Source organism: Falco cherrug, chromosome 4 (genome assembly GCF_023634085.1).
Source record: "Falco cherrug isolate bFalChe1 chromosome 4, bFalChe1.pri, whole genome shotgun sequence".
Lineage (NCBI taxonomy): Eukaryota > Metazoa > Chordata > Aves > Falconiformes > Falconidae > Falco > Falco cherrug.
The window spans coordinates 83641572-83665059 of record NC_073700.1 but is presented as its reverse complement, the minus strand read 5'-3'; the positions used below and the strand labels follow the sequence as shown (position 1 = coordinate 83665059).

The following is a 23488-nucleotide window of genomic DNA, read 5'->3' as shown; positions in this document are numbered from 1 at the left end:
TCATCCACTTTGCCTGCTGCCCTCATGATTTTGGTAATGTCTCTCTGAGGGAAGGTATTCTGTAGCAGAATTAGAGACATATACCCAGGAGAGTCTATGCACTTTTCCAGCCTTCCACGGGTGATAACATGGCCCTGCTTCTCAGTTATACAAATTATCTTTCTGTTCAGCATTGTTGAAAACGCTGCTTTAATTGATGTTCGTGCTGCAGCTGTCCTGGTGGGTCACTCACTAAGTGGGGTGAGGATGCTGCCAGCTCCTGCCAAGCTCCCTCCTGGCCCTAGCATGTCCCAAAACTGCCCCCTGTTCTCCAGGCCAAGAAGAGCCTGGCAGCCAGGCAGGGAAATCTTATTATGTAGGTGATATTCACTAGGGGAGCATTTGAGAGGTGCATTTTAGCTTTATTTAAATGTTCTGGTTTCTACTGCTATGGATTTACATGTATAAAACCCCCACGTTTAATACATAGTAATATATGAGCTTTCCAAATGTTTTCTCTACACTTCTGCTTCTACTCTCCAGACTCTTCGTTTTGCCTTTCTCTCTCTCTCTCTCTCTCTCTTCTTCCCTTCTCTTCCCACTGGGAAGCACTAGACATTAGTGTGTCTGCAGGCAGTATGCAGTAAAACTGTTAACTATAATGCAATTTAGTCAAGAAATAAGAGACAAACCCCAAAGGCTGAGACCAGCACCAAATCTAGAGGGTTGATATTAAAAATATTGCAACTCTTTCTAATATTTTCAAGTAGGAAATAAATCTCCCTTCTGTTGAAAGATAGGTTCTGCCTTTGAAGATAGAATAACGTTTACATAAATGTTAAGGTCTTCTTTAATGTCGCTTTCATCATCTCCTATGTTCCCCCTTTCTCTGAAAGCCCAAGTGACTGATGTCAAGATCAAGGGAGTCAATCAAAGTAGATACACTCCAGGACCCAGATAGGATATAAATCACCCTTACTCCTAACCACAGTAGACACCTAACTGAAGGACAGAAGTTTACATATTCGCTGTCCATGTGGGGGAGGCTAAATTTCCCAGCCACTTACCTTGCAGGAACCCCTCATTCATTAACCAATTGGGGTGCTTAGTATCACTTATCAAATAGGACAATCAAAGCTTGAGAGAAACCAGCTCTTGACCACTTCTTGCCCTTTGAGCACTCCAGGGCCACCTCCCGCCCCTAGACTTTTATCTAATTAAAGTTAAAGAGGGGAAAATTAATCCATGGAAGAAAATGAGGTAACAGCCACCATAGCAGACCATCTGAGAGTCTGGTTTGGCTTTCATCTATCGCTACTTGACGATTAACTCTTCAGCAAACACAGGAACCCCGTTTTATGGGAGCAGGATCTGTCCCTTCACACAATGATGGGTGTTGTATTTTCATTTTTCACTGCTCTGTGCTGCAGTTCTTCTGCTTGTAATGGGTGTGGATGAATTAAAAAGGTCATCCTTTACACTCCCTCTCAAGCTTGACTTAGTGCTGTTTTCACTTGCAGAATACAAAAGTGAAAACTGTAATTTATTACAGTACTAGCAATTCAAGATGTTTTGCTTGGATCCTGTGCTTGCAATTGGTTACCAACATTCCAGCCTTTCTTGCTTTTGTTGGCTACTAGTTTATAACCTTCAATTTCATTCTTTAAATCTCTGTTTAAAAAGACATTTCACAACACAGGGTTGTGGTGGTTTTTTACCTTGGAAAAAAATTGTGGAGTGTCCCCTTTGCAGATTCACTGTAATTGTTTTTTACAGCTTGTATTCCTGTTCAAAGTTCTTTTGTTTTAAATTCTTTCCTTGTTTTTTAAACCACCCGACTATAATATTTCTGAGGCCCAGAGGATCTTCCTTTATGATCGCTTGAATTTTTCAACAGCTGAAACTTTGGCACTGTGAATATCAGAAATAAGTTAACTCTGGTAACACAGCAGTCGTTAGCTGCACTGTGAATGGAGAAACTTCCATTTTATAGGATGCTTGGGAGTGCTGGGCTGCGGCCATGCAGCAGCAAGCCCGGCTCCTCTGGCAGCACCAGGCAGCGGTGAGCCAGGGTGCGTGGGGCAGCTCTGACACACCACCCTCACCGGCATTTTGGGTTTCGGTGCACCGAGGGAGCAACAGCAATGAAGTTCAGCTTGCATTCTAAAAATACTCTGATATTTTGAAGGCTGCATTTGTATTTCTAGCATTTTTAGCAGGAAGCATTGGCTTATAAAGTCTGTGGGACAGGCACATATGGCCAAGATTAAGAAGTGCTGAGGAAATCCCACTTATACCCAACGCTGTCCCAGTGTTGTATCATGCACCTTGAGGTACTCAAAGGTGGGTAAGTTAAAGTAGCCCCACTTGGACTCCTTTCTAGAGAATAAGAACTGTTTTATTACATGTTTATATTACCATTGAGTGGGCCACTGTTACTTGTTTGGTTTTTGGTAGTGTGTTGGTTTGGTTTATTTTTTTTAAGCCTACAAAGCCCGTGTGTATCTATCGCGCTATAGGCAGCAGTAGTCATTAAATACCTTACAAGGCTAACCTTAATATTGTCAGTACACTGTTCCTAGCGCTTATTCTGCAGCATAGTTAATTACTTGCAAATGGAAGCTGTAAAAGATAATAGGGTTCAAACCTCTTCATTTAAATCAAAAAGAAGCCCTAAGCAAGCTTCCAAATCTCTTCCAAACTTTGGGAAAATTTTAGTTCATATCGATGTGTGAACTAATATCTGGCCTTCCTTTTAGCTACCCGAACTAATCCATCAGGCCTACAATTTAGAACTATGACCTGCAGCTGTTTGGTTATGGAAGGGACATTGGTAGGACTTTAAAGGGGGATAAGTGAGACAGTGAAAATGAGATTCAGTAATCCCCCTGTATTATAAGGTATTTTGTACAGGGTGGGAAGGAGCTGGAACTTTTGCTTGCTCCTCCATCCCAGGCAGCAGTGGGGGGTATGAGTGCTCCCTGGGCTTCTGCCCACTCTGTGCCCCCCATGGAGGCAGGCAGCAGAGAGGTTTCTGCTGAATCCCTCCTACAGCTCCGGTGCCAGTGCAAGGAGTTCACCAGGACCCAGTTAAACTCGGATACCAATTAATACCAGCTGCTTTGCTCTGCAGGGTGGACAGGACCTACTAGGAACTGGAAATCTGTAACCAGGAAATAAGCTAGAAAGAACAATTCTGTACCAGTAGGGGCAAAGGCTGCAAGCTGTAACAGGTCTTTTCCATCTCTAATTTCTACATATTTAATTTATATATAGGGCACTGAAAACTTAAATTGTAGCAAACTTTGGTCACTATCCACAAGAGACCAATTTGATCCAGTGACCCAAAGGCGAAAGGTTCTGTATTCCATTAGCAAACCCCTACAAATGCAGTCTCTCACTGAGGTTTTTATATTGATAACTAAATACCATGAACCTTTACAAGCTATGTAGTAATATTTTCATTCTCCTAATTCTAAGTCTTTCCACAAGCCAAGGGAAATTCAAGTTTGTCTTAGAGATTAAAAAAAGAACTTCTCCCATGTTTTGTTGTTAAATATTTAGGAATACAACTATTTTTTAAAGAGGGGGAGAAGGAAAGCAAGTTGGATTATGTCTCGGTGTGTTTAGGAGTGTCTAAAAGGCATTGCCCTAGGAGAACACATTAGGCACCACTCCTACACTGCTTTTCCCACCCTCTCCTGTGACTGATTGTGAGAGCAAATTCTTCTCTTCCCCCTTACTGGCAATTTTACATCTTCTACTCTATTACCCACTGGAATGTCCCTTGGAATTCCACCCAGGATACAGAAGTTAACAGTCTTGATCTTGATACTAGTGAAACTTGTAAGCAAGATAAAAGTATTTCCGCACATATTTTTTGAGCATGCATAAAAATGTGGTGTACAGGCTAAGAAGATATAATGTCATTTAACTTCTATTAATGGTAAAAATGTGGAAATAACCAAAAATAAGTTACATAAAATAGCAGTTGGAGGTCAGTATTCATGTCAGAGGTGGTCTTGTTCTATTTCTTTTTTCTTTTTTCCTTTACCTACAAGCCAAACACCACTAAGCCAGAAACCACCAACCAGTACAGTCTCACAGTAACAAGATATTAATAGCCCATGGAAAAATCAACATATAATTTTATATTATGGTACTTACTACAGTCCTCGTATCTTTTTGGTTTTTTCTTAGTTCTGACCTAACTAACATGAGAAAAGGCAGCAGTGATATGCAAAAATGTGTGCTCGTTTTAATTTGTAATATATTCAAAATATTGATGGTAATTTTTCATATATGGTATGTTTTTAAGAAACCCTCACTTCAGTCTTTTATTACAGAAAGCTAGGAGATTTACATACAAATTCTAACGTTTATTATTATTATTTAAACAAACCTATCATCCTTTAATACACACAATAATCTTCAGAGCCTATAAAGTAACTTTGGGATTGTGACACATCTCCTGTCTCCTGAGGGGTTTGTCTATGAGCCTGCTATCTCCAATATTACTTACATAGGCTCCTTTCACACCAGCATTTTTTTGTTGTTGATTTTGCAAACATAAGTAAATCAACAAACATTTTCATTAGATAGCAGAGAATGCACTTGCATTATTTGCATGGACCTTTGAGGAAGTCGCCCACATACTTACAGGCAAGTAGGCATGTTCATAATAGGTGCCTAAACACTTTAGTGATTTTTCTTAAAATGACTTCACAGAAGTTCCTATATGTTGTAATGGTCAATGACAAGAACTGGGTTGAAACTTGTTTAATGCCTAACTTGCCCTTCGTTTCTACACATGCTGTATTTTTCCTTGCCACATCTTTTGCTGTTGTCCTGTCTTGTGCAGATTCCCTTTGGCATCAGTGACTCGGAATTGCTTATTCCTATGTTTCCTAATTCTTTTTATGTTTCCTAATCCTCATACATGGGTCGCAGACTTTTTTTTTTTTTTTTAATTATGCTGATCAATCTCTTGATGTCAAAATGCCAAATCCAGCAACAATAAAGGAATTTTCTGGTTAACAATTTGAAAAGACGGTAATCTGCATTTGACTAGGCTGGTCTCCTTGTAAAGGTATGCAAACAGTTTAGCAAACTTTCAATCAGTGTCTCTCAGCCATTGCCTCTTGGAAGAACTGAAGCTGGTTCAAAAGTGCAAACCTCTTCCCTGATTTCAGAAGTGTTAAAATAGCAGGAAAAACATCAAGTAAAAAAGAGAAGGAATACAGACAGCCCCTCCAAAACCTCTCCATCTAGCAATAAAAAGTGAGCTTGAAAGGAAGCATCCACTCAGCAGGCGGGATTTAGAGGCTAAAACACTATACTTTAACACCATTCTCATAGGCAAGCCAAGAGCTGCACTTAGCATGTGATGGTAAAGGTTTAGGTCAGAGCAGAAATGTTAGAATTTTCAAAGAACTCTGGATACTCCAAGCGATGCTGTGGAGCCTGAGATAATGTGAACGCCGACTGGGGCCGAATTGCAGGCTTGCTCCTAGGACTCCTTGGGTCTTACGGATGCTTTGCTGCTGTTTGTGTTCTGATCCTAAAACGAGATTAGACACTTGGGAAAACACTGTGTTAATCTACTCCACAGTGATTCACACTGGTCACCAGACTGGAGTGAGGTCCTGCTGAAAAGCTTTAGAACTAGGCAACAATATTGGAAGCAGAGCCAAACCAGCAGTGTTATTTCTAAGGCTGAGGGCTCTGTTCCAAAACTACTGTCTCCTCAAGCAGCTTAGTCTTCAAACGAGGTCCATTTAATATTAAAAATTACCATGTTTGGGGGATCAATAAATCTTTTTTTTTTTTAAGTGATAAACCACAAAGTGCCCCATGCATTGATCCACTTTGTGTCGCCATGGAGTTTGTCATCTTTTTTTCCACATACCCAAGTATTTCATTCTGCTCTCTTCTTGAAACTTGGAGGATTTGGGTTTCTCCCTCTCCCAAGATAGTTATCTTTGGCCAGTGCATCAAACAATTTATTCTAGTGAACTCCAGCCACAGAACAAATACACCACCTACCAAACCAAAGGCGCCCTCTTCAAATCGCTGTCGCTTTTGGCAGCCAGTTCCTCTCATACCATTATACCGGGAGCAAACTATAAATCTTTTGCCTTGGACACTACTCACTATCTCAGGCGTGTAAAACTGGCTATTACAACAACTTTTGTAAAATGATCAACTGCTAGAAAGGGTTTGTGCTGTAAGTATAACACATTTCACAGAGATAGTTTCATATAGCTCCATCTTTTGTTTTTCAAAATTTAAGAGCTTCCTTGTAGCAAACTTGAAGCCATTACTTTTTTGTATCTACTGATGTTTTTTTTCCACGTTTTTTCTCTTTTGTTTTTGTTTTGTTTGTTGTGTTTGTGTTTTTTGGTGTTTGGGTTGGGTTTTTTTTGTTTTTGTTTGGGTTTTTTGCGTGTTTGTTTTTTCCTGTGTCGTCTCTTGCATCCCTTGTGAGCTAAGAAACATATCTTACCATTGTAGGAAACATTACCTCACGTGATTCTACATAAGGATGAACCTCACTATTGCTGCCTTAGGTGAAAGGTAGATTTGAAAATGCCAGACCAAATTCAAAATTTCACTGGATTGTCATAGGACACTTTTTTTTCCCCTCCTTATTGAAAATCAGACTTTCTTCTACCCCACAGGTATATGCTTAGTGTAAAATATGTTTTGAACTGCACTGCTTCATACTGTGCGTTGGAATTGAGAGTTTGATATAGTCTGTAACATGGTAGATTATTCAAATCCAAGTTTAGTACAAAAGCAAAAGTTTCAGCAAGGCAGTTAAAATGATAATCCAAGTGCAGTGACTTTGGATTATATGGACAGTGTTTTCACAGCAGTTGTCAAAAGACACACTTGTGTCCCCAGCAGACGTGAAGGCAGCTTCACACCAAGGGCTGTATTTGGCTGTTTTTTACCTCAGCCACTGTTTGCACTGCTACAAAATTCTTGCTCCTACTGCCACAGTAATACATGGGAGCAAGCGAGGAGGGAGGACTTTGAGTATTTGCTTATAAATAACTTCCAAGGTTGTGCAAAGCTGCACAAGTTACTTTCTTCTTCCTGAGTTTGGTTCGCATCCATTTGGTTACTCACACACTTTGTACTTTGAGGTACTTGGGGAAAGATTTTTTATTTTTTTTCCTGCTGCCATCTCAGATCCAACTAAGAGGAATTCCTTTGCTACAGGGCAAGAGTGAAACATTATTAAGTCATAAATTATTTTCCACAAGCATAGGAGGTATAAGCAAGCTGCTTTCCTCCTAAGGCTCCCAGCTCTGAGAAAAAGAAGAGGCTAGCCCCAAAGGACTGCATTTCTTGGGGTGCTATAATTTAGCTCAAAGTCCTTTTGCCAGAAGGAGAGAAAAAAAGTGACTTAACACTTCTTTTTTATCTTTCTCCCTTCAAAAGCAACATGAAAACTCACACTGTATGCTTTTACAATCAGACTGAGCAGGGAACCTGTCCCTGCATAGGTAGTGTATGCATCAACAGGGTATCTCTACTTCAGCAAGCCCCAGATGCAGGCCTGAAGGTAAGCTGCTTTCTTGTCTTGCCTGCTTTCGTATACTCTAGCTACCCTTCCTGGAGCTTATGCTTAACCACAGACAGAGCGGAGAGCTTTTTTGGTTCCTAAGCAGCCTTTGGAGGGGAAGGCTCAAGCATGTTCACTGGCAAATTTAAAAAACAGTAGGAAATGGGTGAAAAAGAAGCAATTCACATAAATGTTCTGTCTAAATGAAATATAAGAGTACAAGATTTGCAGGGGAAATCAAAGTCTGAAAAAGTAATTACACTTGTTTAGATTAAATAAAAGACAGCATTTTAATAAACAAACAAAGCCTCTGGCTAACGTTATTTCTCTGCCTTTCTCTTATTTTATGTTTAAAATTAGATGTATGCTTTCCTCAGATCCATAATCCCCCATAAATTAACCTGTGCAAATAACACATGCACAGGATAAAACCATATCTTTGATTTTGATTACATCTCTTATGGCTGCAATTTAGGTAGCCTTGATTCTTGCCATTGTTGTTCCAGGGGACTTGAGCACCCTTAAACTGCTGAGAAAATCTCAATTCTTACATGGATCTAGTAAAGCTGTTGGTTGTACACAGATAAGCATCTCTCTTTTTGTTGACAAATGACTTAAAAACATGATTGGGAAAATATGGTGCTGAGTCTATGGCGTATTATTGCTCTTTTATAGGGACTGTAAAAACATAATTTGGCAAATATGGTACTGGGTCTATGGAGTATTATTGCTTTTTTATAGGGACTATGGATTTACACTGTTGTAAGCTGGAAGAATTTAGTTGTGAATGGGATAAGTTTCATCTGTAAACACTATTCCCAAATATTCAACAGAATTACAGGACACATTAACTGAACAGTTGCATAGATACAGCAAAACTGACGCTATTAAGGAAACGTAATTTCTTGAAGTCTTACAAATCAGCAGTTAAACTTCTATCTCTTATGACATGCTTGTATAAAAAAATAGCTTATTTGCAGAAATACCTTGCTCAGTAATGTAGTGCTAGGTAGACACTATATGGAGTTCATATTACAGGACTGTAAAGCTTTACTACACTTTAGTAGCAGCTCTTTGCATTAAAACAGAAGAAATAATGGTAAAATAACGGGTTGTGATAGAATGTGAAATGTAACGGGAGCAGAGTATGCTTTCAAGGCAAGGAAGCTCACCCTCCCTGTTTGCATGTTCCCTTTGACAGGAATACAGAAGTACTTGGCTAATATAATAGAGCATAAGGATGTACCAACGCTTATTGCCACAGTCATGGGGGATCAGGATTAAATTAGGTGCAAAATGAAAATTATTTTTAATATTTTAAATTTAGATTACTAAACCAAAAAGTAATTCTTACTATGGCTTTGACTACAGGTAGTACACTGTCATACTATTAGACACCAGGAAGATTATAAAGACGTGTTTTAGTATAGCCAACTAAAATACTCTTTAAATGAAGTACATCGCACAACGTGTATTACAGTTACAGCACATATAGAGCAAATGTGTTATAAATAATTGAGACAAATCTTAAGAAAGCAAGACGCTTGCTGATGTAGGCAAAAATGAAAGTGTATCTGAAGACACTGTTCTCCTGCCCCTGTGCATGCAATTTAGTAGCATAAATGTAACTTTGGAGGGGCTAGTTTCTAAGTAATTGGAGCTTCCGGATTTCTGAAAATCAGGCTTTTAGAAATGTGGGATTCTTTCCACACATCCTTCTGGAAAGTTCATTCTTCCCGATTTAAAAACCGCAGCAGTAGCAGCCACCTTATGGATATGCATGATAGCCCTTCTGTGACTTTCTTCTTCTTACAGTTTGTCGCTTTTGGACTTGAGTAGTGCAGCCTGCTCTTGCCTGTCTCCTCAGCATGATATTTTCCCTTCTGCCCAGTCTTTCCAGAATCACACTGCAGAAACCAATATAGCATCCCTTTTTTAGGGGGACCTGGGGAGCTAGGAGATGAAGGGAATATTCTCCACAAACTCCAGCCTATTAAGTTTTTCTTGGAATTCCTCTGCTTTCTTTTAAGTAGAGCTGTCATCAACACTTGCTAAGTTACAATACCCTAAAGACTCAAATAGTGAATTGTAATGCGTGTTTTCTATAAATCATGCAAAGGTACGTGCACCTTGCTTGCAATGCTTGTGTACGCCTTCACGCACACACCTAAATACCTATGTGTATATAGACATATAAAATTAATAAAAAATGTATAGTGGTTGAGATGATTCCTGTATAATGTTCTTTTTGAAGTTCTTTGGTTGAGAGGCATGTAAATATATGAACTAGTATATAGGGAGGTGGGACCATATGCCCACACCTATTAAGTAAGTGGGAACTAGTGTCATCTAGTGGTTAGCTCAAAGCTGAACGGGACAGGAGTTGTAATTCAGTAAATAGTAACAATTTTTTTTCATTCTTGCATTACTGTATTGTGCAACTTAGAGGGAACAACTTTTATTCATTGTATCTCATTGATACAGCTAGAAAACTGGTGTGTGTGGGTGTGTGTGTACGCAGAAAAAGCCAGTTGAAAAACCATACACTGAAATATCAGAAATACATAAACTCTGCTTAGATGGACACTTCCCTTTTTTGCAGCCTATCCTATCCAGTGTTTCCCTCTGATGATGCAGACTTCTTGAGAGCATACTTGTAGACCTTCTGTCCATCTTCTTCCAGGCAGATTAGTGTTGAAACTTAGAGTGATCGAAGCTAATTCAGTTTCCAAAAATGTAAGAATAGCCAAGTTTTTCTACATGTAGTAATTTCCTTATAAGTTGGAACTAACTGATTAAAAGATAGTTCTTATTCTTTCCTTTTTTGACGGCATAATTATTAGAAAAAATATCCTCATATAGTCTAAAGTACTTTTAAGTATCACTGCTTGATGCAGGAAAGCATGGACTCAATTGAGCACTTGCTTACAAGTGAAGGACGTGGTGGTGTTAAGCACATAGTTAAAACTGTGTGATTAATTTCTCTATAGATTTGGGGTTTATAATATGAATAGTGTACTGTAATCTGTCTATCTCCTCTTAAACTTTTTCCAAAATTTGAGCTGTAATTTGCAGATATTTCTTACAGAAAAATGACTTAGTGTACTTATACCTGGACGCAACAGTATTAGTATGTTTATTTGCTATGGAATCTTAATTAGTTTCACCCACTACAGTTTCATCTTTTAAAATGAAAGCAACAAAAATTCTACTGAAACCACTGGATGATGGGCTAACCGTATTAGAAAGGACCAGTTATAAGCAGGACTTTTCCAGCTGCCCTTACTAACAGGCAACTCTAAAATAACAGTAATGCACGTCTTAAGTTTCTGCTAACAAAGCTGATTTCTGACCAGAAGGCTAAAGTATTCTTTTTCATCTATTAAGCTCTGAAAGTGACAGTTCTTCTTCATATTCCTAATATTTCCTTTTCAGCTCACCAAGGCCAAAATGTCATCTTTTCTTGTAAAACAAAAAATCAAAGCCAAATGGTTAAAATGCAAAGTTTTGGTTAAACAAACAGTCAGTATTTCAGTGGTTTTATCTGCAGCCTGCAGAGCAACTAAACAAAGCCAAGATATTGTCCATCTCTTTGACAGACAAAGAGCCTCAGAGGTCCAGAATGACATGCCCGGGGCTGGCACGTGATTAGAGTAATTAAATTAAATAGCAGGAAACATGTTTTCCATATGCCATTGCCTGGCCACACACAAACTGTAACAGTAAATCTTTTATATTACATTGGTTCAGGGAAATGTATAACCATTTTAAAAATGCATGATGCCCACAAAAATAAAGTTAAGGGAATATAGTAGCATACTCACCAGCATCCCTGGCTTTGGTCATTGGCCTGAAACGCCAAACAAGTTCAGTCCTTATTTATTTATTATTAAAGGTGCAACTCAAAATGTCCTGAGGATGTGAATATTCAAGAAGCATTACCAGGTTTATACTGGAGGGTACTGTTGAGTCGCTGATTCAGAGGAAAAAAAGAAAGTCCTCCCAGTAAAGTTAAGAGAAACATTTTGGGTATCTTACAAGCTGAGAACCTAGCATATTTCTGTCACTCTTTTGCAACAGCTAGGCCCTCTAAACATGCATCAAAAAGGAATTTCAGTTTCAATTCTGTTTCCCACAGCCATATGAACTCAAATTTCTTTGTTTTCGTGGCCAGTTGTTAGAAAAGACCGTGTTTATCCATGCTGTAATACAGTCAGAAGAACTGTTAGTCCATGGGATCATCTGTCATTCTTGATTTTACTTGTCACTGCACTATTAAGATCAACTAGAACACTTGCTAATCTATTTCTGACTCATCTTTCAGCAGTTGATGATGCCAAATTAAATCACTTATTTCTGTTTTGTTATGGTTCTGTATAATAGGAAAAGGCTGCAAATCAGCTTGTAGGAGTTATTAATCAGTGAGGTCACAGATTTAAATGTCCAGTCCTTGAGGTTTTTAGGAGATGACACATAGGAACTTCTCTGATAAATGATAAATTCTGAAGATGGCAAATTTCTCTTAACATGAAGAGAAATAAGAATTTGCAAAAAAACATCTCACAGAAGTAAATTAAAAATGTGTATCACTGTATCACTGTTTTCTGGTGAAATATATACATGATTTCATAAGCATTTTAGATATTCTGTCTTCACTTTATCTATCACTATGTCCCTGACCCAGAATGCTCAGATAAGAAACAACAGAAAATTCAGTGCTTCTTATTTCAGGTCCAGTACTTAACTGCAGTATTAAGTTCAATAATTGATTCAATTCAATGAAATCAAAGTATAAGCTTTCAGCTGGAAACATAAATGTCAATTTATCTTTAAAAAGTGGTGTAACAAAAGTGATAGAACATTGATACTCTGGGCTCAGTCTTTAGCAGTTCTAGTATTTCTCAAGTTATTGAAGTGAGATGCAAGATGTCACTGTGTAGTCACTGTAATCTCCATTATTTAGGCAGGAAAACTCTGTTTAAGAGTGAATCTAAAATAGTTAAAGGAGATGACTCAGGCTGGTAGTAGCTGGCAGAGCTTTTGTTTTTTCTGTTTTAAACATTTCTTTAACTGTCTGAACTCTTCTATTCCCTGAAAGGATCACTGCAGTTCAACTTAAATTAATTAGCCCAAACTTTCTATAAAATGGGTTAAAACAATCAGTTAAAAGGCAAAGCAGTTAATCCCTTATTACCATCTTGACTTCTGAGAACAAAGATAAAAAAGAATGTTTTTTACAGTAGGGAGAAATTTGGAGCCTCTGGCTGAAGCAATGTTGTCATCCTTTGGAGGGGATGGAGCTGAGCAGCTCTCCAAGCCAAGGAAGGCTCTCAAGCCTAACTGCTTGGTGCTCTGGAAGATGTTTTACGGATGCTGCTTCACCTCCTCTGCTTGCCCTCGCCGTTATGTCCCACAGCAGTCCTGGAGTGAGGAGGATGCCCCTCAGTCCATTCCCCCTGCTCTCTGGCAGGTCTTGGCCTCCAGCCGCTGTCCCTTCCCTGCCAGGAGGCAACCCCACCATGGAGTGGCCGTGCATATGGGTGAAGCAGTGGTAACTAAAGGCTTGTGGCTCTTTTATGCCTTGGGATTGTTAGAAATGGGGCAAACCTGGAAAGCTTGGCAGAGGGGCTGGTACACCAGAGGACATCTGCAGGATGGTCACAGGAGGGAGAAGGGGCTGGGGAAGCTTCTGGTGAGGAGTTATTTGCTGAAGGGGAGAAACACTGCAGTAGCTTTGGGCGTAACTGTTCTGATTTTGCGAAATATGTTCTTGGAAAGCAGCTCTGCCTTTGACCTTTTGGTGTTTTTCCAGCATTACTCATTTTAGCGATAGGAGCTATACGCTGTGAGAAGCCTCAATCCCTGTGAACCACCACAGTGCTTCAGTGGCACAGAGGAGATTTAGCCTATAGAGAGAACTTGGTAGTATTCCTTGACTCATACAATGCTTAGTACTTAGACCTATGAAAACATCTGAAATTCAGTCTGGTGGCTTCTGCCTATGTTAAAAAAAGTGATTCAGTTTTGCCATCAGTAATGTTGATGAATTACTGAGACCGAAGGACTGGGACAATTTTGTTTCTCCTGTCCTGTTTCCTATTCCTCATTCCAAAGACCTGCTATAAGCTCTGCTGACCACCTCCAGCACAGCACTTCTCAGAAGATACGCAACACAGGGATTGAGTATAGCAGCAGTAGTGACCGGTGGCTGTTCGCTGCTGATGCAACAGTACTGTAGAGTGATCTGTGGAGAAGGCAATAGCCAAGGAGTGGGTCTGCTTTTTTGGTAGGGGTCAAGTTGTGAGACAGTATTTTCCAGCTTCTTATTTTGCAGAGTACCTCAGCTGTGTAGTCAGCTGCACGGCTTGAATCTCCTTGTTTTGTTAGGCTCAGGCTCTTCAATGGATGAACTTTGTAGTGTGGAAGAGCAAAATATGGATGTATTGGTTCTTCTTGACATATGTTACTGTTGCATTTACAGGATTCTGCAGGTTGAATGAATCTAAACTAGAAGAAGGACTGTGTCCTCCTTTTCTGACTTGCCAGATCCTCCTCCATTTCTAACTCCTCACCTGAAAAGTCTTTTTCCTTTTCAATACTTAGCATACATATTAAAGCAGAAGAAAGTAAAAATAGGAAATACCAGCACTACATAAATAAGAACTTGCTATGCATCAAATATTAAGTGACCTATCTTCTGATTTACTTAATTACTGTCTGAAGTAATCGTGCAGAAAAGCAGGTACATACAGTAGAGCTGATCCTGGTAAAAAGACGTAAAGAGTTTCCAAAATTTTTTCTTCTCTAATGTACATAACTTATAGGCAGATACTCAAAGTGGGTTCATAATCAACCTTTTACAATGACTCTGAATGCGCAGGTGGCCATGACAGTAAGGAAGAGAACCAAACACTGCTTTCCTTCTATCATTGACCAGGTAAACTCACAGTATCCTTTCAGGCTTAAATGATCCACTTGGTCATGGCATCTAGGATTGGGTACCGAAAACCAATTCTATGAGGGAAACTGTGCTCTGAAACTCTTTCTCTGTGGTGACCACCTGCAGCTCCCCTTCACAACTGCAGCTTCACAAATGCTGTGATCCTGTGGGTATGGCATCCCACTGCATTTTCTCGGGCCAAATGCACTTTATGCCGACCCATTTTGCAGCCTGAAAGGATCCTGCTGGTCAACGGCTGTGGGAACCGCTTGCCCATGAAAAAAAAGAGTGAGGTTAGTGGATGACTCGGGGAGCTGGGCCCAGATGGAGCTGGGAATGAGCATTGGCTTCAGCATGCCAGCTGCAGAACTCCCCCCCCCCCCATCAGCTCATCCCTGATGTAGCTTCTTACTAAATTACAGATTCTTCCACGAAAGTAGAAATTGAAAATGAAACTGAGTTAATGTGCTTTGAGTCTTTTGCTTTCATTAAAAGCTGGAGGGAAAGGGCCAGAGAGGTGAAAGAAAGGATTACTTTTACAGGAGGATCCAAGCTACTGTAATAGTGACATATAATAGTGCCTAACTTGAAAGCAATTGATTGACTTGGGAAAATGAGCTGCCTGCTTAGTGCATTATCCATCAACATGGATAAGTAACAGTCCCCATGCTCATTCTCAGCCTCTTGCTGCAGGAATGAATCTTGCTCCTGTTCCATTTTCCTTGCTGGTTCTGTGCTGTCTGTGTTTGTGTTCTCAAAGCCTTCCCAAGAAGGGATGGATATTCTTATGAAAAAACTTGGTCACATAGCAAAAAGGGTAATGCTGCACGTATTTTAACTGAAATCACTAGCATCCTTAGCGAGGCCTTACTACCAGCAGAAGTGGCCAAATCAGAGCTATTGAAGTTGGGTGTCCCTGGGATAAGCCTGTGGTGATAACACCTGTATTCAGCACTGCCATTTTTATCTTTCTGTCAGAAATACTAATGGAGAAGCTTTGAAGCTCTCTGTATAAATTCAGTAGCTTCAGAAAACTGAAATCTATGCAGAAACTAATGGGAAACTATGACAACAGACCTGTACAGATTTAGGTAAATGTTAAGAACCAAAAAAGCTCTAGAAAGAAAGGAAGATGTCGAGGGATGTGCTGTTGGGCTTTGGAGCCTTTGATGTCCTAAGACAAGGTGTCAAAATAGATCAAAATGGGTTAGAAATGAGGGAAACCTGATCACCACCAGTCCCTGTGTGCAGTCAGGTAGCTGAGTGATGCAGCCATGCTCTCTGATGTGTAGTAACTCTTCAGCTTCTGTTTTCAGAAGAGGAAGATCTAGGAAAGTAAGGCTTAGAGGCAGCTGGTCTCTGTAGCTATCCCTCTGCACACAGGGGGAGAACACTTCCTAACAGCACTTCTGCCCTGTGCTCCTTCTGGATCTGTTCAATAGGAATAACAACAATAAAAATCTGCAAGCTGCCACCTAAAAACTATCACAGTACCCTTCTTGATGGGAGCAAAAGGAAAAGACTAAGGAGAGGGAGGGCTGGAGGCTGAATCCTGCATGCTTCAACTGCCTTACAGAGAAACTGAGCAAAGCCTTCTTAAGCCCTTGCCATCGCTGTGTTGCTGCAATTTCATAGCTGTAATTTTCACAAGACCGTTTGCTGAGGAAATACAGGCAGTATGAACAGAAACCTCCACAGTCTCCTGGGGATCCAAAGGTCACAGTCCAGAACGTGAGAGGACACAGATTATGCACTGCTTTCTGCATTACAGCACCTATGTCTCAAAAGCATTCAGGCTGAGCTGCTCTTCCAGGATATTAGACAACAGAGCTTTATGAAGATTTAGCCAGCAGTATACTGAGGCGTGCATGTATTCACTTTCATGTTTTAAGGGAAGGAAGAAAATGAAAACTTGTGTGCAAGCTCATACATGTGTCTGACAGAGACGGAGAGACATTCAGCGGTCAAAACAGAATTCTTCTAAAAATGAAGCGTTTAAAGAAGCAGCTTTCCAAGAACACATAATCCTCCTCAATGACAATAATAATAAAACCCCGTGCTGTCTGATACAGGAAGTGACAAATTGCCCAATTGTATGAAAGCAGTATCATCTGACTGTCAAAATGTGAAGTGATAATTACTGGGATCTGGACTTAGAGACCTTCGATTCATGCTAGTTATGTACCCCTGATTAAGTAATTTTGCCTAATGTTGCCCCAGTTGTCTCCTTACATGCCACTTTCTCTTACAAAGGGGAGCAGTAGCAAAAGTTTCAAGGTACTATATTATAAGTATCTGACAGAGGAAAAGAAGCATAAAAAGTCTTGGATTGAAAAATAAATGCAGTATCAACATTATTCTGTGCAGGTACCAGTGAAATGAAATAATGTTATTATGTCGTAATGCCATGTGTTTGGTCAGACAATTCAGTTCTTGATTTAATCGTGTGATAAAGTAAGTATTACTGCCTTCTGTAACTGAAAGTTTACAATAGGAGATACAAACAAAAATAAGAATCTCCTTGGCACTCATTAAGAAAGTAGGTTTGATACTTTCTGAGAAAATGGGTTATTTTCAAGTCTGACAGGGAAAGAATAACTACTAGTAATTACTCTCATCATTATTCACTTTCACATATAATTGGCATAAAATATATATATATAAAAATAATTGTTCTTCCTGTAGCATAATTTTCAAAGACTGCAGTTAGAAACTTTATAGAGATGGACAGACCCTTAAGAGCAAAGGTGAGGGAAAGCTGGCTAAATATTCAGATGGCTCTTCCCCTTATGTAGATGAATAAGAAATTTTCAGAAAACAAATCCGACTACAGAGCCCTCCGCTCCCTTGCTCCATCCAGGCAGTCTATGGCTCAAGTTTGAGCTCAGAAATCATAGTGCCAGCTTGTGTTATGTAGGGGTTGTACTGGGACTGTGCACTCACAGACTTGAGGAAAGGCAGAAAGGTGCAAGGTTAGTGCCTCTCTTACTGGCTGCACTGTTAAAGGACACAAAGTAGCCTACACTCCCCACCCCCCTCCACCCCCACCCCACCCCCCCCGCCAAGAAAAGTAAAATATGAATTGAGCTAGTATATACAAGATGGAAGGTTTATTTGGAAGTCTGACATTGTTCAAAACTTGCATTTCCATTTATCCCTCCCTTCACAGGACTTCTCGAGGCCAAAATGTTGTAATATTCTACCACCTCAGAAGAACCAGGTATGAAGAGGGGAACTTTTAACACCATTTCATCCAACCAACTTCCCTTATATTTCAGAGGTATGTACTGTTAAGAGTCTAGGCTACTTCAAGGCAACTATGGAAAGTAAAGTAAAACAAACACAACAAAGGCTCCACAGCCAGATTCAAAACATCTCATTTAATCGGCTAATTAAGGCACCGAATCACTTACAAGTATCTGCTCTACCAAAACAACTCTAATGACTGAGGCCCCGGTGTAGTCATCACAGAGAGTCAGACATTGCTGAATGACTTCAAGTTACTAAGCTAGCACCCTTTTAACTCTCAGGTGCTGATGAAATAACCCTGGGGGGTCTCCAATAGTTGTGCGTGCCCCCAGGCAGCTGGGGAAGTTCTTCTGTATGGGCTACATGAGTCACGGGGACAGAATCAAAATAAGCAAAAGGAGTGTGACACTTGAGCTCAGCAAATGGGGACCAGAAACCAGGACACACCTAAAGGATGCCCCTTCCCAGTCCTGTTTGTGTGGGTGAGTGAGTGAGCATGGCCGAGGAATCCTGCTTTTCTAATGGCTAATTGTGTTTTTTGCCTTTAAATCTAATTCCAAATTAGGCTGAACTAGAAGAGGAAAAAATCAAATGCAAAGCACAGCATCTACCAAACAGAGTGGTAAAATTCCACAGGGATCACTGGGATTATTGCTCTAGCGCAGAGAAAATAATTTTATCCAGGATGCTCTTCTGTTTGCCTGAACAGCAATTCAGCATATGATGTTCTAAGCTATATTCCTCCACTAAGAAATGAGGTACAGAAGCCCCACTACCACCCAGATGATGGGAACTACATAAGGAAATCAGAAACTAAACAAATAAATGAAAAGCAAACAAACATTTCTTAAGTGGATAAGTAGGACATGCTGCTAGTGGGACAGAATACAATAAGGAAATTAACTTGGCTTAGCTAATTTTGGCTGAAAATTGTGAAGTGTTCATAAAGGGGAGAAATAAGTAAACATTTTTAGATTGGTGGTTGGGACTAACGTTTATAGATTTTTACCTCAGAATGCCAGTGAAGATAAAAACAGGGTATAGTTGGCTTAAGTAACATGGAGTAAATCTTGGTGATCCTGATGATAATGAAGATGGAATGAAGATAGTGCATGAATGAATTGCTGAATAGTAAGGATGAGTGGTGGTAATGTCTGTAGTGCTCATGCTTTGCTGAGACATTCAAATTTAATCCTATTTTGTTAATGCCAGAAGATGAAAAAAAGGCTAATGTTACAGTAATGTGTGTCTGTCTTGAGTATTATTCGTAAATATTTGGAAGCATTTTCTTTCCCTCATTTAGTAGTAAATATTTCTAAATTAGTAGCTATCATGGCATTATCTTTTGGACAACAGGACAGAATAAACATCTATTTTTCAAGGAAAAAAAAAGATATATGCACATCATTTCTGGAATAAGATAAGGCTTGGGAATTGTATTAAACTATGATTATTTTCTTTATTATGGGTGCTTTGATGCATGGTAAACAAACAATTTAGAAAAAAAACCCTAGGTGTAGCCTTCAAATGAGGAATGTTGTAAATTGAAAACATTTGTGGCTGCTCTTTAAATTCTGACACGAGTATTTAAACAGAAGGTATCTCAATAAAATCCCTGTTGAATGAGTGAATGACTTATAAACCTAAGATTCTAAATACATAATAAACAATAGGGCAAGCAGTATAATGTTATACTGTTAATGATAGTTTTAATCTTTCTTAAGCTAAAACTTGACTTTTCATCTTGGTTTTTTTGGGTGGATTACTGACAAAACATTACTTTGCTGTTGTATCAGTGAGTATATTGAATTTGGTTTATGGGAATATTTATTCTTACATATTTATGATGTTGAAAGCATTTTATTTTCATTGAAGTTATACCAGAATCGAAGCTGTTAGGATCCTTTGCAATTTAAATGAATAGTTAGAAGAGCTAGTTTCTGAACTCCTTCGGTAGTAGTAATGCATATACTGTGGCCACAGGGATCGTTGAGCAGTACAGGCTATTTCTCTCTGTAGATCTGAAGTGAAGTTCAGTAAATGTCACAAAGCATTAAATATCTTCACGGAAGTGTTATGGTGTTTCTTTAAAGCACGACTTCGCTGTCTCACACAATTCTGTAGTGTCTGCAAAGCTTGTGGATTCCCTCCTCTCCAACATCTTTATAGGTGGACTCTAGTTTTGCAAAGGCCTTGACGTATATCAAAGAGGTCAGTATAAGCTGTTTCAGCAGCATCTTTTGGGTTCTAGTCAGGTTTTAGAAATGTCATGGAAATTATTTCAGTTCATCTGAATTTTGGATAGGTAGGAGCCAAGAAACTGGGATTCACCTTTACCTTTCCTATATATGGTGCAATATATGATCACATGTTCAAGACAGATGCCATGATGGGAAAATAAGCATGCATCAATACTATTCCACATTCACTAAAACTTATAATGGCTGATGTAGGATAAAATAATAGATGAAAAAAAAAAAAAAGACTTTGTGTAATTATTGTAAGAATAGTGTAACAAAAACCTTGCTCCTGAAAGCTTGAATTGTTTCAACAATGTGTAGTGAACATATTTGGTTATACAAAGCAAAAGCACAACTAAATTATCAAATTTACACAAAGTCAGATATCTGAAAGGGGATCTTTTAAAAAAAAAACTTTATTTGAGAAAGGAGGAGACTTATATCAGAAGGCAAAAAAAGGGAACATACAAACAGAATATATTTACAACACAAAACAAGAGATCACCTCTAAGGGTGTAAATTATAATAAATACAGTAGATTTAAAATGTAAAGAGACAATAATCAATTAGAAATGTGGTTTAAACCCAGTTTTCCTTTTCACTGGTTCCAGGTAGTTTTTCTGTTTTAATTTTATCCAAATTTGAAAGGTTCTGAAATTAAAGTCCAATAATGTATTGGGGTTTCTTACCTGAATGACATTATAAAAATATCTTTTGTCTTTTGTGAATACATGTCTTTGAAATTATATTGTACAAAAGTTTTCTCATTTGCAAGTTTCTCCCCAGATAAAATGTATTTTAAAAGATGCACTATCCCTTTTTGATGAGGCTGAGGTTAGATTTCGAAGAAAATTAAAATTATACGCAATGGGAAAAACATATAATTTCATTTTTATATGCTTCATTTTTTGAATGGGAATGTGATTTTTTTCATCCAAGATGGGAAAGGTTTCTGTTCAAATACAAAGCGCACACAACAATTACCTGTTTTTCTCAATTAATAAATCTTTTCTATCTAAGGAGGCCTTTCATATTAACAGCAACTATTTAGTCATTTGTTTGGCGACCTTCTAGGAAAAAGGATAATGTATCTTTAGTAGTTACAACATTTTATAAGAGATTTAATAGTAAATAGCATAATGTAAACAACACATGCTAATAACATTTTAGAACAATTTCTACATTTGGCAAAACAGCTATCTCTTTTGAAACAGGATACTGCACCTTAAAATACCTCAGCTTTAGAAATATAAATATTTTTAATAGAAAAAAAAACCTGACAAGGATTCCAGGTCAGTTTGGGATTATCCATATTAAAGGGGATCTTAATACAATGAATCTTTAACTAGCTTAACAAAAGTAAACCTATAAAACAAGGTAAACATATCAAAAGGGAATATGAAGGAAATGTTTCACTGGAAAGCTTCCTTAACAATTTCCCTACTCGCTTTGTTATTTTCTTTGACAATAAATCAATTCATAGAGTGCCTTTAAAAACAGAGGGAGCGCTGCCCCATTCCCCCCCCCCCCGCCCCACATTCCTCAGCACATGAATCACTTGGGCTTCCTGTTTCCATAAGGCATTTCCTGCCCCCCTTCCCAAAATCACTTTTCTGCAGGAGAACAGCAGGGACCTGACAAAGTATAGACTTAAATAAACAGGGCCTTCCACTGCACCCAGCCTTGCTGTGCCTGATCTCGAAGCAACGGAAAGGGACGCTGGCTGCGTACGTGCACTGCGCTTTTCAGCCTTGCTGAAATGCTTACCAACAATCTGAATTTTCCTTTTGCCAAGCTGGCATTTTATGCACAGTTGTTATTTTAGTATTTGTCCATGAGACCTAGCGGTAAAGGTTATGTGGTATTGTATGATTAGTCTTTCTTTTTTTTTAATAAACAAGTGATTGGATATCAGACGATAATGATAACAGTTATGTGCTTTTCCTGCAATATCCTAGTAACTGATTGGAACCTAATGCTGCATTTTGCTTCTCACCAGTACTCACAGCTGCTGCATTTACGGATGTCTCTGTGGACAGTATCATCAAATAAGACAGAATGAAAAATTAACTAAGCAGTGCAAAAAAGAAAATAATGCAAATTTTAAACAGTGCCTTGCCTTGCCTCTTCACATCCACCTGGTATTCTCTAAACTCAACTTTATACACCAGCCTGGGACCACTGATATAGCAGTCAGTACCTGTCTACCGAGGAAAATATACCCTAATGTTAACAGTGTTCAAGACTACACTATGATACAGTATATACAGACAGCTGAAAGCAAAAGTCAGAGGATTCAGAATCACAGAAGAATGTTTCATCAATCAGATCTGGAAACTAATTCCAGCAGTTGCTGATCTCAACAAGCTAGGTGATACTAGAACTAAGCGATGTAATGTAATCCTGGGTTAATACAAAGTCTATCAGCTATTATGCAAAGGTTTATGTAGAATAATTGACTGCAACAGGTATTTTCTCAATTAGTGGCCATAAGGATGAGCTTCACTATGTTTTCAAGTGTGCATACAACACTTCTGCCTTTGTTAGATTCTTTGAACAGTAAATCAAGATTTGCTAGATCAGTGAATCAAAACACAATTGCTTATCAAAGCCTAGAAAATGCACGTGATGTTCAGATAATAACCTTAATTACAAATCCTGGAGCTAAATCTTTGCCTATTACCTGTTGCATAAAAGCAGCTTGCTCCCCAGATTCCATTTGCTGGGTTTGAACATCCTCATCACTGTCCGGTGGTTCCTCTTTGATTTTCACAGCCCCCACCTGCTGTCCTATTCTGTCATCCACACCAGCACTGCTGCTCTCAGCCCTAACGCTGGCACTGCTGGCAGGGGCTTGCTCTTCCTGCATCGAGTGATCTCCGTGAAGCTCTTCTTCGGCTTCCTCCAGGTGACTGCCAGGCTGCTTGAGCTGCTCGATGGACTTAGAGAGCATCTGGAAAGAGAAAGTGGGAATGATTATTGATTCCTTTCACTGATGCCAAACACTGAAAAGTACTACATTTACACTGACAAAATTAAAGCTTCTGTAGCAAAACCATGTAGCTGTGCATGGCTAAAACATTAATGTACAGGGAAAAAAGAACCAAAGGTCCCAAGCAAAAGGTCACTTGTTATTCTGCAGTAGAAAATACCATGTGTGTAGAGAGTGCTATACAGTAAAACTAAACTAAATATAAGACAGAATAATGAAAATGTTACACTGTTACAGCTGGCAATCATGAGAAATTAGTCTCCTTTCATACTCTTCCAACATAAATGCAGAAATTTATTTAACTATATTACAGTTCATAGTCATATAAAGGAACTCTAAGATATAAGAAAATTAGTAATCTCATTAATTTTTTGTTATAAGTAAATTAGGGAATGTTCACACAAGCTTCTCCGTCAACTAAAGCATGAAGGCACCAAAAGCCAACACAGGGGTGGTGACAAAGAGCTGCTGTCATTCCCCTTTCCTGTCACACAAAGATGCTACAAGCATGTCAT

At 39.0% G+C, this 23488-nt stretch overlaps 1 protein-coding gene and 1 long non-coding RNA gene across 4 annotated transcripts in view; one reads left to right on the top strand and one right to left on the bottom strand.

Annotated features, from left to right (window-relative positions):
* HDAC9 (histone deacetylase 9) overlaps positions 1-23488 on the bottom strand; it is a 485060-nt gene that overhangs the window by 167314 nt on the left and 294258 nt on the right. For 2 of the 3 annotated variants that reach the window (XM_055706590.1, XM_055706589.1), the window contains exon 13: positions 20380-22934. In XM_055706590.1, coding sequence (XP_055562565.1) covers positions 22614-22934 — 321 coding nt within the window. In that variant the 3' untranslated portion in view covers positions 20380-22613. Of the gene's footprint in view, positions 1-20379; positions 22935-23488 lie in introns of those variants that run through there. The other variant, XM_055706591.1, reaches the window with a different exon arrangement.
* The window catches only part of LOC114017509 (uncharacterized), a 45547-nt gene that overhangs the window by 14174 nt on the left and 7885 nt on the right, over positions 1-23488 (top strand). The window contains exon 2 of the long non-coding RNA XR_008731646.1: positions 17662-17772. This is a non-coding gene — a long non-coding RNA (uncharacterized LOC114017509). The remainder of the gene's footprint in view (positions 1-17661; positions 17773-23488) is intronic.